Here is a 15,572-nt window from a genome sequence, read left to right as displayed (position 1 = left end):
TTGAGTTCTTTGTTGTTAAAGTGAAGAAGTTAACACATGAAATCAAATAAAGTAATTATGACGGCTGCTGTAATTTCATGGTTGTTGTTTTCTTACATGATTGGTCAGTGCAGGATAGCAGACTTTGAAGGAGAATGAAGATTCCTGCTTGTGGTTCTGCAGATTTGGCACTTTCACCAACCTAATTACCTTACCACAGACCATTAACTGTTTTGATCTCTCTTCTCAATTCCCTATTTGTCCTGGATGAACCCGTTCTTGTTTTGAAATTGCTTATTCTTTTGAAATATTGGGCTGGATTGTTTTGAGGAATAGCCCATCTCTTTTCTGTGAAAGGCTAGAACTCCACACATCGAACAGGAGATCCCAGTCAGGGCTCCTTCAGAAATATGGAGCTGTACCTCTACACTCACAGTTTTCTCCTAGTGCAGAACTGTCAGAAAATGGATATCATATCCCTTTTTCAATGCAACCTCACCTGTGTACTCTGAAATGTAAAGATTCAGACTGTCACACAGTCAAACAGTATCAAACAGTAAGTACACAATGTAAGTGTAAGATTAGTGAGACAGTACTGGCTATAAGTAAAAGGGGATCGGGTCCAGAATGGGAGAATGAGGAGGAATGGGTCTGGAGCAGGAGAAGGTGGGGCTCAAGTTCAGAATGAGTAATTGATTAGGGTTATACTGAGATAGTCAGATCTGGCTCTATTACCTGGACTGTGGTGTGTAGGAAAGCAACTGCATACAATAACGGTTTCCACATGGGTAGATTTGAATATTCGATTTGGTCTTGAGTAATTCCAGTGAAGGTCCTTTTCAATCCTGCCCGCACTCCCTGAGGGGGCTCATTAGTGTACTTGATGGATGTCTGGAAAGTAAACAATGGACAATTAGCCTCCAAGTAAACAATGAGAGAAATGAATTGGTTAAATAACAAATGATTTGTGTTAATTACACAATCAGAGATGGATGTAGGTTTACTAAGCCTGTGCGTAGTGACTTCTGAGCATGCTATTCATCTGATTCACCAATCACTCATTCAATAACCACACCAATCAGCGTAGATTTGAACCAGCAAGACCAGAATGACCCAGACTCCAGCCATACCTCGACTGTTGGTCTTTGTTGGAGTATGAGTCAATATAGAATTTCCTTTGACTTGCTGAATTTGGAAAGGATTAAAAAAGACGGAATTCTGTTTGTCAATAGATTCCCAATGATCCTTTGCAGAAGAAGCATTAGGGTGTTGAATGAAGACAGGATGGAACTTATTTTAAATACAACATATTCAATTTTACATTTACTGGAAGGGCGGATGCTTGAGGACAGATATTGCTCACAGGAATGCAGCATGCATTCATGAGAGGAAGAGAAACTGGAACGTTGGTACACACAGTTTGTGTAAAACATTATATGCATTAGATACATGATTGCTTGATTCAAACATTTTTGTTATCTGTTGACCAAAATATGAAGTTTGCCAGATGGCTATTTTTAGAATACTCTCTTTAATTTAAGAGGAATGCAGGGGGTCAAGTGACTTGTTCTGAATTCTGCCTTACAACAGCCTGGCTCAGAACTTTGCAGCTCCTGTGTCCTCTTCTGATCCGTGTCAAGGGATGATGGGTCCACTTCATTCAGCATCAATTTTGCATGAAAGTGAAAAATCCAACCACACATTTGAAGATTTCTTGAGGTAGGCACATTGATACATTCTTGCGACAGTACTGAAAATGTGTACACCAGAATTGGCCACACACCTAGCTAAATTGTTCTAATATGGTTACAACTCTGGCAGCTAACTGATAATGTGAAAAATTGCTCATCAAAATTTAGATGAAATCCAACCTGACCAGTTGCTGCCCCAATAGTCTACTCTTGATCATCCCCAAAATGATAGAAGTACTGCTGATGCTGGAGAATGGTCAGCACTTGCTGACCAATAACCTGTTTCCTGACACTCAGTTTAGGTTCCACCAGGCACATTCAGCTGACCTCACTACAATATTAATCCAAACGTGTATGAGAAAGCTGAAATCAAGGGGGAAAGTGAAGATTATTGTCCTTATGACAATAAAGGATTTGCAATTCTATTGATATAAAGGCAGAACTGAGCAGAGTACAGCACCAATGAGTTCCAGCAAAGTCAAATAAGGATCAGGTGGAAAACTCTCTGCTGGTTTGAATCGTACTAACTCATGGAAGGTTGTAGATTTTGGAGATCATCATCTTAACCCCAAGAGGCCTCTGCAGGAGTTCCTCAGGGTAGTATTGCAGCAGCAGCATCATTAATGATCTTCCCTCCATCATAAGGTCAGAAGTGGGATGTTTGCTGTTGATTGCACAATATTCAGCACCATTCACAACTCTTAAGATCTTGAAATTGTCCATGTTCAAATGCAGCATGACCTGGACACTATCCAGACTTTGGCTGAAATGTGGCAAGTAACATTTGTACCACAGAAGTGCTAGTAATAACCATCTCCAACATGAGTAGATCAAAACAAAACCAACTCTCAGCCAAACATCTAAACTTTTCTTCAGGATCTGGGCCAACAAGCCATTGTAGTTGCTACAGACTCAATACAGCAAAAGAATCCCACTAAGCATGAATTGAGTAAGAGAAATCATTGGCTGGTATCCTGGAGAGGACACACCCTTTAAATCCCACCTACATCTGGTTTCTAACAGTTAGATTATTTAGCAACATCCAAAGCAAAACCAATCAAAATAAACATCTGGTTAAATGGCTACCTGGTTCCCAAAGGAGATTGATACCGGCATGGCTGTATCAGTGATTGCCGGTACCAATCTTTAACAAAATTCACTCTGGATTCCATCTCTTAATTTGGGGTCAGGATAAAATAAAATAAAAGCATATACTGCTGAGGCTGGAGATCCAAATGTGAGGTTCGAGTCTGTCTGTATCCCAATCTTGAGTTAGACTGGTTCTATTTCCAAAGTGAAATTTACAAAATATTAAAAGCACTGCCAGCAGATTGTGCATTTCTTGAACAAAGTAGAATGTATCTGTAAATATAATTCTGCAAAAGCAAATTAACCCCATAGACTTATATGTGTGTTTGTGTGCATGAGAGAGAGAGTGCATGTGAGTGTGAGTGTATGTGAGAGAATGTGTGCTTGCATGTGTGAAAGCATGGTACAGTGTGTGTGTGGGTGTGATGGAGTATAAGCCTGTGAGAGGGTGTGTGAGTGGGTGTGAGAGAAAGCATGTATATGAGAGATGGTCTGCGTGAGTGTGTGAGTATGTAAGAGTGTGTGTGTGTGTGTGTATATATATATATATATATATACAGAGAGAGAGAGAGAGTACATTGTGTAGTGGGGTCACCTGTAGTGTGACATGAACCCAAGATCTCGGTTGAGGCCATCCTTGTGGGTACCGAACTTGGCTATCACTCATGAGCCCAGTTCCCCCTGTACCTCTGAAATCTGTCAGCATTTAGATTTTTTTATATGCTTCCTGGCAAAATGAAAACTTTCAAAGTTTCCTATATTATATTTCTTTGCCAGATCTTTGCCCACTCTTATCCATATCTCTTTGCTTCTATATCTCCTTATCTTCCCTTCATAACTTACTTTCCTAACTATCACTGGCAAATTTAGCTACCATATATTTAGTTTATTTATCAAAGTAATTTAAAGAAATAGCAAAAACGTATTACAAACTTACAACATGGCTGATCCTGGAGATCCCTGTATGTCCCATTAATTTCCCACAACTCTAATGCACAACGCCCAGAATAATACTATAAAACATCGAAGCACAATTAGGCCACTCAGCCCATCGAGTCTACTCTGCCTTTCAATAAGGTGATGGCTGATCTGATAATCTTCAACTCCAATTTTCGGCCTTTTCCCCATAACCCTAGATTTCCTTATTCATTTGTTTGGTAAATCCCTAAGGATTTTGTATTATTCAATATGGTGGTCTCTCATTATTTACAACTCTAGTGAATTCAGGCCCAACCTACTCAACTGCTCCTCAGAAAACAGTCCCTCCATAATTTGGCATCTCCTTAGTGAACCTTCTCTGGATTGCTTTCGATGTCTGGATATCTTTGTTTAAATAAGAGGCCTAAAACTGTTCACGGTACTCAAACTGTGGTCCAACTAGCGCCTTGTAGTTTTAACAAAATCTCCCTACATTTATACATGATTCTCTTTGAAATAACATTTTGTTTGCCTTCCCTATTGCTCATTAATCTTGGATACTAACTTTTTGTGATTAACGGAAGAGACCTTCCAAATCATTATGGTCTATTGCTTTAAATACTCTTTCTCCATTAAAATAATATTCAGTTCCTCTTCTTCCTGTCACTCATTTAACCTGTCTATTTCCCTCTGTCAACTCTTTGTGTTGTCCTTACCATTTGCCTTCCCGTCTATTTTTGTGTCATCTACAAACGTGACAATAATACATTCACTTTCCTCACCCAAGTCATTAATATATATTGTAAATATTTGTAGACCCAGCACTGATCCCTAGCACACCACTATCACACTAACATACAACTATCTCAAAAATGCTACCCTTATCCTATCTCTGTTTTCTATTGGTTAGCCAGCCCTATAACCATTAACACATTAACACCAATGATTTTGGCTGTTAATGATTCCTGGATTTTCATTGACACCTTAGGAGCAAGACTTCCAGCAGATGATCACAAAAGCAGGATCTCCCTCAGTTATAAGTCTGCTCCTTGGATTATATTCCACTTTTGGAGATTGTAAAGACCCTACCATTAATGTTGCCTTCACAAGGTGAATAGTGGATTCCTGAATTCATGAAGATGCAGCATTTAGAAAACAAATTTCTTGCATTGGTCCCTAACACAGAGGCAGATGATAGCAATGTCAAAATGTTGAAGATAACTTGCAAATCCGTCTGGTTTGCTTGTTTCCTAATCTGCTGTTATTCTGTCACTAAATACTGACCTGGAGCAGTGTGATCGGGAATTTCGGATGTGGCTCAGTAGTTATCCACACTCGGAAAGAGTCATGCACATTCTCACTTTGTAATAAGATTTCCAACAGCTCATCCATGAAAGCCAATCCCAAATGGCAGTTCTGTAGTAGAACCCATCCACCCTATGGTATGAGTAGCAAAAGTTAGTTTATCCAGGCTGATCAAATTCCAGAATGCTTCAAAGAATTAGGAGAAACTACAAGTGGGATTGAGATCATCTAATGCAGACGCTGCCAAACCTGTTGTGTTTCTCCAGCATTCTCTGTGTTTGAGGTCATCTGCAATGTTCAAACCTTTAATTTATTGATAGAATTTATTGATAACACTTTAATAAAATATCACCTTTATTTATAAGGATTTGCCAGAAACCTTCACATTGTTACAACCAAAGTTGGAGGGAATCACTGTTTCCATTACTTGTCCCAGCTCTTCACAAACTTTAAATTAAACTGAGTTGGTAACATAATTAGTTATATGGGTCTCAGATTGAGTGATGTTCAGAATTAAGAGCAAATTGGCCAGGTTTCTTTAGTCAACAACAAATAACAGGCTTATTACCAAAATAAACTTAAAGATATCAAGTTTTTGACAAATGATTTTAATTATGCAAAAAAGCCTCATGCTGATATACATGCAAATGTCTGACGTGAAAGCAAGGAAAACAAAATCTAAAAACCCTGCAACTTAGCAGGTAAGCATTTTGGCCAAGCAGGAGTTAAGCCGATGAGATGGTATAGAATGTTATTCTGATTCTGAAGTGATTCTGTGCTCACAAGTTGCTGGCTCTGTGACGTATTTCTGGAACAGTTATATCTGACTAGATTCCCTTTGCTCTGGATGGTGGGATACAATCTATAGAATTCTTTTCAGAAATTCTGCACAAGTTTTAAGGATGGCTTCTGGTATATCTTCAGCTCATGTGTTCTGCTGAGAGTAGTTGTAAATAAGGAGAGAGGGAGCAATGGCCAGAGTCAAATTCTCTATGAGGTTAAAAATACAATAATTGTACTTCACTCTCAAATGGAGTCATGTGACCCCTGTCTGAAAGGTCTCCAGACCTCATGCCCCGATCGGAGCTCCCTTCTCCTTGCAGATAGAACCAACAAAGGCAACGACAAGAATTAAAAATATACTGAGAATTTAAAAATCTGACTTTACATGTTGAGGGAAAACTTCAGATTTTTTACCCCTGAAGGTTTCAGCAGCAAGATCAGAATATCAGTGATAAGCAGCAACAATCTAATTTCCATTCACCTCATTAATACCCCCATTCATCTGATTTAGAATCATAGAGTTACACACCACACAAACAGACTGTTTTGTCTAACTTGTCCATATCCTAAACTGATCTAGTCCCATTTGCCAGTATTTGGCCCATATCTCTCTAAATCCTTCCTATTCATATACCCATCCAGACGCCTTTTAAATGCTGTAATTGTACCAGCCTCCACCACTTCCTCTGGCAGCTTATTCTGTACACAGACCATCCACTGCAAGAAAAACGTTGCCCTGTAGGTACCTTTTAAATCTTTTCCTTCTCACATTAAACCTATGCCCTCTAGTTTTGGGGAAAAGACCTTGGCTATTTACCTTATCCATGCCTCTCATGATGTTATAACCTTCTCTAAGGACTTCTCTCACCCGCCAAAATTCCAGCGAAAACAGCCCCAGCCTATTCAGTGTTTTGCTATAGCTCAAACCCTCCAATCTTGGCAACATCCTTGTAAGTCTTTTCTGAATCCTTTCAAGTTTCACAACATCTTTCCAAGAACAGGGAGACCAGAAACAAATGCAATATTCCAAAGTGGCCCAAAGAATGTCCCATACAATGCAGCATGACATCTCAACTCCTGTACTCAATGCTTTGACCAATAAAGACAAGTGTCCCAAATCCCTTCTTCACTATCCTATCTACCTACGACTCCACTTTCAAGGAACTATGCACCTGCACCCTTAGGTCCCTTTGTTTGGCAACATTCCCCAGGACTGTACCATTAAGTGTATAAGTCCTGCCCTGGTTTGCCTTAACAAAATGCAACACCTCACATTTATCTAATTTAAACTCCATCTGCCACTTCTCGGCCCATTGGCCCATCTGATCAAGGCCCTGTTATATTCTGAGTTAACTTTCTTCACTGTGTAATATACCTCCAATCTTGGTACCATCTGCAAACTTACTAACTATTCTTCCTATATTCACATGCAAGTCATTTAAATAAATTTCTGTGTAACTTGCAATTCTCTCCTCATCTCCTGAGACACTAGACAATGACACTTCCCAACCTGAAAGGCAAAATGCCTGGCAAATGTGGCACACTGCTGGATCTTAGTTTCATTTCTGGGAGGTTAGCCCTGTGAGGGCTGCCAGCCTGTCTTAATTGCATAGCTTTCCAGCTGCAGTATAGGAAGGGCTAATATCTGTTAAGATAAGATGAGTGAGAAGCATTGAGTGGAAATGCAGCATGCAATAATGAGTTTGGTAGTCCATGATCATTGTTGAGGTTTATGTAAAGTGTCAAAGTTAGTGACTGTGAGATAGCAGAGAAACATTGTGGAGTCGTTGAACTTTATCCTGTGCTGCTGTGCATTCTGCATGACCTTGGAGACCTTGGAGACAGACAGTACTGTCTCTATCCAAACTGGTTGTGTTTAGTGCCATGGCCTCCACTGATGGTCTACTGGGTAGGTGATGGTTCTTTTCTTGATCATACTGTCCACTAGGACCTGCAAATCCCTACCTGAAGGGTGGGGAGACAGCTTCCTTTCTGACAGAATTCAGTTTGCCAAGTGGGCAGTGTGTGAGGCAGCTTTTGGCTTGCAGCAACTGAAGTGGTGTGCAGCTTGGCTTTAAATATGATGCATCAGCTATACTACAGAGGGTCCTGGCAATGGTGGGAATTTTACCTCTCCTGTCACAGGAATACATGAGAAAGATACCAAAGAGGTGGTTGCATAATTAATGAGATGAAGAGCAGAGGATAGTGTGAGAAAAATCGCATAAGCCATGAAGCAGAATTGAAAAATAAGACTGCATAAAAATTGGGAAAATCCAGCCCATTGTTACTGATGTACTTCTTGCCTCTTCCATAGTAAAGTGCCTTTCTTTTTAAATTTGAGATATATTCATATATGTTCACATAAATCTTGAAAAAAATGGATCACATTGCAAGGTCAAGAAACCATTACTAATGCAGTGCTTTATCTGATTTTGTTCCTTTTTGACTTTTCTGAGCAGGTTGATACAAATTAGTGGCTTGAATCAACCATTTCACAAGGCAACGTTAGTGGTCTCAAGTCATTGTAAGTCAGACAGGATAACTCATTTCTAAAACTGGCTTGCTAAATTTCTTTAATTTTGTTTTTACAGCCTTCAATTATAGTTCCATGGTACCTTTACTGAGATCAATTTTCAATTTGCCAATTTTAAAAAATTAAGTCTATATGGATGTAGGTTTGCTCACTGAGCTGGAAGGTTCATTTCCAGACATTTCGTCACCATACTAGTTAACATCTTCAGTAGGCCTCCAGACAAAGCACTGCTGATAATTCCTGCTTTCTATTTATATGTTTGAGTTTCTTTGGGTTGATGATGTCATTTCCTGTTAGTAGAGGTGGTAGATGTACGTGTCTCTGTTTGACTTGTCCTAGGATGGATGTGTTATGCCAGTCAAAGTGATGTCCTTCCTTATCTATATGTAAGGATATTAGTGGGAGGGGGTCATATCATTTTGTGGCTAGTTGATGTTCATATATCTCATGCACAAGAATTCCTAGAAGCATGGCATTCCAACTGGAACTCTATCAATAAACACATTGAGTTAGACCCCATCTACCACCCCCTGAGAAAAAATAACAGGAAATTACATCACCACAGGAAATGACACCATCAACCCAGAGAACCCAGACATATAAACATATAAAAGCAGGAATTATCAGCAGTGCTTCGCCCAGAGGCCCACTGAAGATATTACCTAGTATGGTGACGAAACGTCTGCAATTGAACCTTCCAGATCAGCTAGCAAACCTAGATCCAGAATCTCAACCTTAGCTACAAATCTTCTCAAAACTCATTAATCTATATTTCATAGAATCCCTACAGCACGGAAACAGACCATTTGGCCCAACAAGTCCACACCAACCCTCTGAAGAGTATCCCTCCTAGATCCATTCCCTTACCCAATTACTCTACATTTCCCCTCACTAATGCACCTGGCCTACACATCCTTTCACACTACGGACAATTTAGCATGGTCAATTCACCTAACCTGCACATCTTTGAACTGTAGGAGGAAACTGGAGCACCCAAACACAGGGAGAATATGCAAACCACATACAGACAATTTTCCAAGGCTGAAAGTGAAGCCAGGTCCCTGGCACTGCAAGGCAGTGAGCCACTGTGCCACCCTTAAATATTTGTGAATTAAATCCAAATTCTACTAACTGCCAATTGTGAGTTTTAAACCCATGCCCCCTAAAGTATTGATTTGCTAATTGTGGGTCATTACCATTATGCCACCATCTCCCACCTTTATCATACCTGACCCTGAGGTGGGAGATGCTACACCCATCAAATAAAATTCTCACTGATTAAATTTTGGAAAGTTGGCTCAAGTCAGTGATGACAATGGCTTTATGTTGGACGTTGATAGCCTGGGATCAAGTCACAGAAGCTGAAGTTCTCCTGATACATAGGTATCAAAACCTGATTGATCATTGATTATAGGAAAATGTGATGATCTAATAAAATTGGTTTCCTATCTAATTCCCCAATTTATGACTTACATTCATAGAACTGGAAATCAGAAGTTATGAACAAGATCGATTTGCTTTCTAAAACTATGAGCTCTCATTCTTGATTACCCAACTAGGGAAAACATCCTCTCTACATCTACTTTGTCAATTTCCTTTATTACTGCATATGCCACAATTAGGTCTCTCATTCTTCTAAACTAAAGAGAGTATAGACGTAAACTGCTCAATCTCTCTTCTTAAGACAAACTCTTCATCTCCAGAATGAAACTATCAAACCTGCTCTGAACTGCTTCCAATGCAACAACATCACTCCTCATGAAAATCCTTGGATATTGAAAATGGCTGAAATAGCATAAAATTTATTTATGATTTGCACTCATATTTTTACTGACCTCATGCATTGACATAGCCACTAACTTTCTGGCATGAACTTCTTGTCCCTGACCCATTGATATTGCCCTGCAACCTAAAGGAAAAACATCTATTATCATTTATATAAAAATATTCATTGATCCATTATAATTATAGCATAGACAAATATCAAGTGGATTTAACTTCAATGACATATAAATACTAACTGAACCTCAAAGCAGTAAAATGCTATTTGAAAGTATTTAACTGACTGGAGCCACCCGATCAGTAACATTTACATAGAGGGGTCACCTGACCCAGTATGCAAAATCCGTGAGATTTAAGGAACGCCTATTGAGTTCAGCCGGCATTCTCGTTTACGAAGAACTGCTCTGGAATAATACACATGAAAGCAAACATTTCATGTTTACAATATGGGAAGAGAAAGGAAAAAAAATTCTATAGGTGAAAGTTACAAAGAAGAATACTGGAAGAGAAATGCACATACTGATTGTGTTAATTATATTGCAACACAGAGTTACCAAATCAAGACATGTTCCAAAAGTTAATTCTGTTCTGGAGCTGGCTATTGAAGATTGAGCAGGAGAAGTTATCTGACCAATGTTTGAGCTGAGACAGCCACAATAAGGATGTCTTGAAGTAAAACTGACTGACTGCTTAGCCAAAAGCTAATGCAAGGATTTTTGGGAAACCTCATATCTTTCAGAATAGCCAGAACCCTGAGAAAAAAAATCAACGCAAATTCTAGAGAGCTGGTGGTATATTATTTTGGAAAACAAATGATTGAAATCTCAAAATTTTGTAAATTAAGGGAATTTTTGGGGGGTGAGGAGCAAACATAAATCTGGATTCAGAGCATTCATAGATATAAACTTTAGTATTAAATTAGTAGTGTTTGCTTTCTTCATTTTTTCATATATTGTTGTGAAGGTGTGCTATTTAAGTATGCATTGATATTGTTGGCTGGACACACAAATCTCAAAACTAGAATCAGTCTATAGTTAATATTATTGGTCTCCTCCCCTTTTTGAATGGGGATGTCAGATTAGCAGTTTTTTACTCTGATACTTCTCCAGAATCCAAAGATGATTGGGAAATTACCATCAATCCATCCACTATCTCTGTAACTACCTCTTTCAAGGTCCTTGATGGAAGCCATGAAGGCCAAGGGACGTATTTGCCTTTAGCCCCATTAGTTTGTCTAATATTAGTTCTCTAGTGATAGCAATAGTACTGAATTCCTTCCCTCAAAGTCTTTTGTATTAATAGAATGCTTGAATTATCTTCCACTGAAATGTCTGATGCAAATGAGGGAATGAAATATAATATTTCTGGCAGCGCCAAACTAGATATGATTGTGAATAGTGAGAAGGACATAAAGAAATATAAGTCTAGATTAGAGTGGTGCTGGAGAAGCACAGCAGGTCAGGCAGCATCTGAGGAGCAAGAAAATCGATGTTTCAGGCAAAAGCCCTTCATCAAGAATGGAGGCAGAGAGCCTCCAGGATGGAGAGATAAATGAATAAATAAAGAAATATAATTGAGTGAATGAGCAAATACATGTCAATACAATGTAACATAGATAGGTCACTTTGGACTAAGATCAGGAGAAACATCTTCACTGAGACAGTGGCGGCCCTGTGGAATTCTCTACCACAAGGATGTGGAGGCAAAAGCATTGAAAATATTTAAGAAAGAATTAGATAGATGTCCAGAGTATCAAGGGGTATGGGAAGAGTGTAGGCATATGGTGTTGAGATAGAGGATCAACCATGATCATGTTGAATGGAAGAACTGGTCAATGGGTCAAACAACCTACTTAGTTCCAATTTTTATGTTTCTATTATTACAGTGAAATGATGAATTAACAGAAGGAATGTATTTATACAACATCAGAAAACTGTTGAGATGCTAAGTATGTTGAAAACATCTTACAATGACTTGTTGGCAGTGATTCTATCCATTGGTAATTTATTGGTATATGGAAAAATGATGAAAATCATAAATATAAAGTACAGCAAAGAAACACTGGGGATGCTACCAGACAACAGTTGTGTTCACTGCATTAACTGATTCCTTACCAATTTCAAGTTTTTTGGCCAACGCTTCAATCTGATTGCTGGGATCAGATCCCATGGACAGGAAACAGATCAGAGGAGTTTGTGTATCACTTTCTTCCCAGGTTGTCTCCAGGTTTAGAATCACTGGCTCTGCGTATTTTGCTTCCATTGCCTCAGAAATGTAGTTTCGAGCTTGAGACAAAATTCTGTCAGGACACCAAGACCTGAAAATTCAAAATAGTAATTCAAATCAAATAATAATTCAATCTTCATTAATTGCTGAGGAAGAGTTCAATACTCATGCACTAATGTGGAAAACAAAGTAAACTAAGGTCACTACAATATATTGCAGGAATCACAGCTTGAATGTTGGGATATCACTGACACTATCAGCACCCTCAGGCTATTGTTGAATCACAGAAAGAGGCCATTCAGCTCGTCATGATTGTCCCAGGTTTTTTTGTGAATAATATATTATTATGCCACTCCCTGTTTTTTTTTCTCTGTAGCTCTGTACATTCTGCCTTTTAGATAATAATTCAAGTTCCTCATTAATATGTCAATTGAAACTGCCTCCACTGCATTCTCAGGCAGTGCATTTCAACTCTAACTGCTCACAGTATGAAAACCGTCTTCCTCATGTCGCTATTGTTTCTTTCAGCAGTTGACTTAAATCTGTGTCCTCTTGTTCTCGATCCTACTGCTCATTCGAATGTTATTTCCCCATTAAGGCCTGTCATGATCTTGGAAAGCTCCAACGAATCTCATCTCAACATTCTCTTCTTAAATGAAAACAACCCCAACATCTCCAATCTTTCTTCATAACTGACTTTTCTCATCCCACAAACTATTCTCAGAGATCTTTTCTGCTCACTGTAAAATTTTGTCAAATCTCAATACAGACAGCTTATCGTACACCCTCCTTTGAATTGCCTCCTTTTCCACAATGACCTGCTTTGTATCTTGTTCCTTGGTAAAGTCAACTGCAAAGTATTCATTTAGTACGTTAGCCACACACCTTCCTGACTCCATCACTTTTGGTCCCTAATCAGCTATGATAAGGTTTTCTGCTTAACTATTCAGTTACTTCACCTCAGAGTCAGGGACAATTTCAGAGGGCAATTCCCCATTGGAAGCTTCTTGGGCAATTATCACATAATCAGTGTATCAAGACTTGTGAGTGATCCCAATCTGCATCTATCAGGGTACTCTCTGACTATCTGGAGACTGGAAGATCTGGCCATTATTTTTCATCATTCTTCCAAACAAAAATTAATCATCTCTCACATTCCTGCATTTGTTTTTTTCTGCCACCTGTTTGACCATTCCACCTACTAGAACTGAAACCAACATGATCATTCTAAAAGATGAGACACTTGACAAACCATCCAGGTCTTTTTCAATGTATAATTTCAGTTACATCACACTGTAAACTTCTGCTATAAATTCTGTGTCTTACAATCTGATTCTTCACAACCACCTGATGAAGGAGCAGCGCTCTGAAAGCTAGTGCTTCCAAACAAAACTATTGAACTGTAACCTGGTGTTGTGTGATTTTTAACTTTGTATACACCAGTCCAACACCAGCATCTCCAAATTATAAATACATAGCAGGTCTTTCAGAAACTGATCTTTCATTAGAATTGAACTTCCATAATGACAAGGGGATGGAATAAAACAGGAAATGTTTGCTGTGGTGAACTATGTCAGTCATGAATGTGGCTTTGGAGAGACTGGTCATGGGGAGAAAGAAAATAGGCAAGAAATTAAGTAATTAGTTCAACTGTCAGGGGACATTGCTGAAGAAACTCAACAGGTGACAAGTAACATTCACATTACTCTCACTGAATGCCGCACTATAAACATCCTGAGGATTACCATTGATGGGAAACTCACCTGGACTCACCATATAAAGCGATTCACCTCCCGACTCTCCAAAGCCTGTCCACCATCTACAAGGCACAAGCCAGGAGAGCGATGGAATTCTCCCCACTTGCCTGGATGGGTGCAGCTCCAGCAACACTCAAGATATTTGACACTTTCCAAGGCAAAGCAGCCCGCTTGATAGGCATCACATCCACAAACATCCACTCCCTCCACCACAGATACTCAGTAGCAGTGGTGTGTCCTATCTATAAGATACACAGCAGAAATTCACCAAAGATCTTTAGTCAGCACCTTCCAAAACTCCAGCTTCTTTTATCTAGAAGGACAAGTACAATAGATACATGGGAACCACCATCTGCAAGTTTCCGTCCAAGGCACTCACTATCCTGACTTGGAAATATATTGCCATTGCTTCACTGTCACTGGATCAACATCCTGGAATTCCCTCCCTTCGGGCATTGTGGGTCAACCTAGAGCCTATGGACTGGAGCAGTTTAATAAGGCAGCTCACGACCACCATCTCAGGGGAACTGGGAACAGGCAATGAAGGCTGCCAACTCAGCATGCCCACGTCACATGAATGAAAAAGGTGTGGCAGCATCTGTGAAGAGAAAGCAGAGTTAAAGTTTCGGGTCTGGCATGGGTTTGGCAGTACAAGCTGCAAGAACAGTTTCACATTTTCCAGTTGAGGATGTGCAGCCTTCTGAACTCAATATCAAATTCAACCACCTTAGGGCCCAAACACCTTCTTTCCTGTCCTTGCCGACACAATACCTCATGCCCTGTCATGGCATGAGTTGCTTTTTAAACACAGCCAACTCATTTTCACTTGCTAACAATCCCTATCATCAGCTTTTCTTTCCCCCAGCTTCCTATTATCTATCCCTTTGTCTGCCAAACTCTTTCTCTTCCTCTGAGTTCCAATTCCACCCATCTTATACTCCCTTTCCTCACTTCCCTAATCCACTGTCTTCAGCAAATCTACTTACCTAACCGAGCTGCCATCAGTTCTAAAGGAGGGTCACCACACCCAATGCAATTTCTGTTTTTGTTCCAGATTTCCAGCACCTACAGTTCTTTGTTTCACAATGGTCAGGAGCTGTCTGAAACTGTGGATCTACCTGGTATTATTGAATCATATCGTATGAAGGGGCTTTTCAGCCCATTGAATCTGTACTGCCAAAAATATACCACAAACTACATTAGTCCTGCTTTTGGGCATTAGGCCCATAGACATGAATATCATGACACTTCATGTCCTTATCTTAATTGTTAAAGGTTGTGAGAGTTCCTGCTTCAACTACCCTCCCAGGCAGTGCATTCAAGATTCCCAACAGCCTCTTGATGAAAGACCTTTTCCTCAAATCCCTTCTAAACCTCCTGCCTTTCACTAAAATTTTGCCCCATTGTTATTGACACTTTGACTAAGGAGAATGGCTGATTTCTATTCAACCTGCCAACACCCCTCTGTCAGGCCCCCCTCAAACCTTTTCTGCTTCAAAGAAAACA

The 15,572-nt window shown here is 39.5% G+C and overlaps 1 protein-coding gene across 1 annotated transcript in view; it reads right to left on the bottom strand.

The window, feature by feature from the left end:
• Nucleotides 1–15,572, bottom strand: part of LOC140453945 (dynein axonemal heavy chain 8-like) — a 1,117,430-nt gene that overhangs the window by 89,286 nt on the left and 1,012,572 nt on the right. The window contains exons 82-85 of the mRNA XM_072548819.1: nt 12,198–12,400; nt 10,137–10,210; nt 4,962–5,114; nt 715–870 (exon numbers count right to left, since the gene is read on the bottom strand). Coding sequence (XP_072404920.1) covers nt 715–870; nt 4,962–5,114; nt 10,137–10,210; nt 12,198–12,400 — 586 coding nt within the window. The remainder of the gene's footprint in view (nt 1–714; nt 871–4,961; nt 5,115–10,136; nt 10,211–12,197; nt 12,401–15,572) is intronic.

This window comes from Chiloscyllium punctatum, chromosome 3 (assembly GCF_047496795.1).
Source record: "Chiloscyllium punctatum isolate Juve2018m chromosome 3, sChiPun1.3, whole genome shotgun sequence".
Taxonomy (NCBI): domain Eukaryota; kingdom Metazoa; phylum Chordata; class Chondrichthyes; order Orectolobiformes; family Hemiscylliidae; genus Chiloscyllium; species Chiloscyllium punctatum.
Note: the sequence above shows the minus strand (reverse complement) of the source record. Positions and strands in the feature narration are given on the sequence as shown.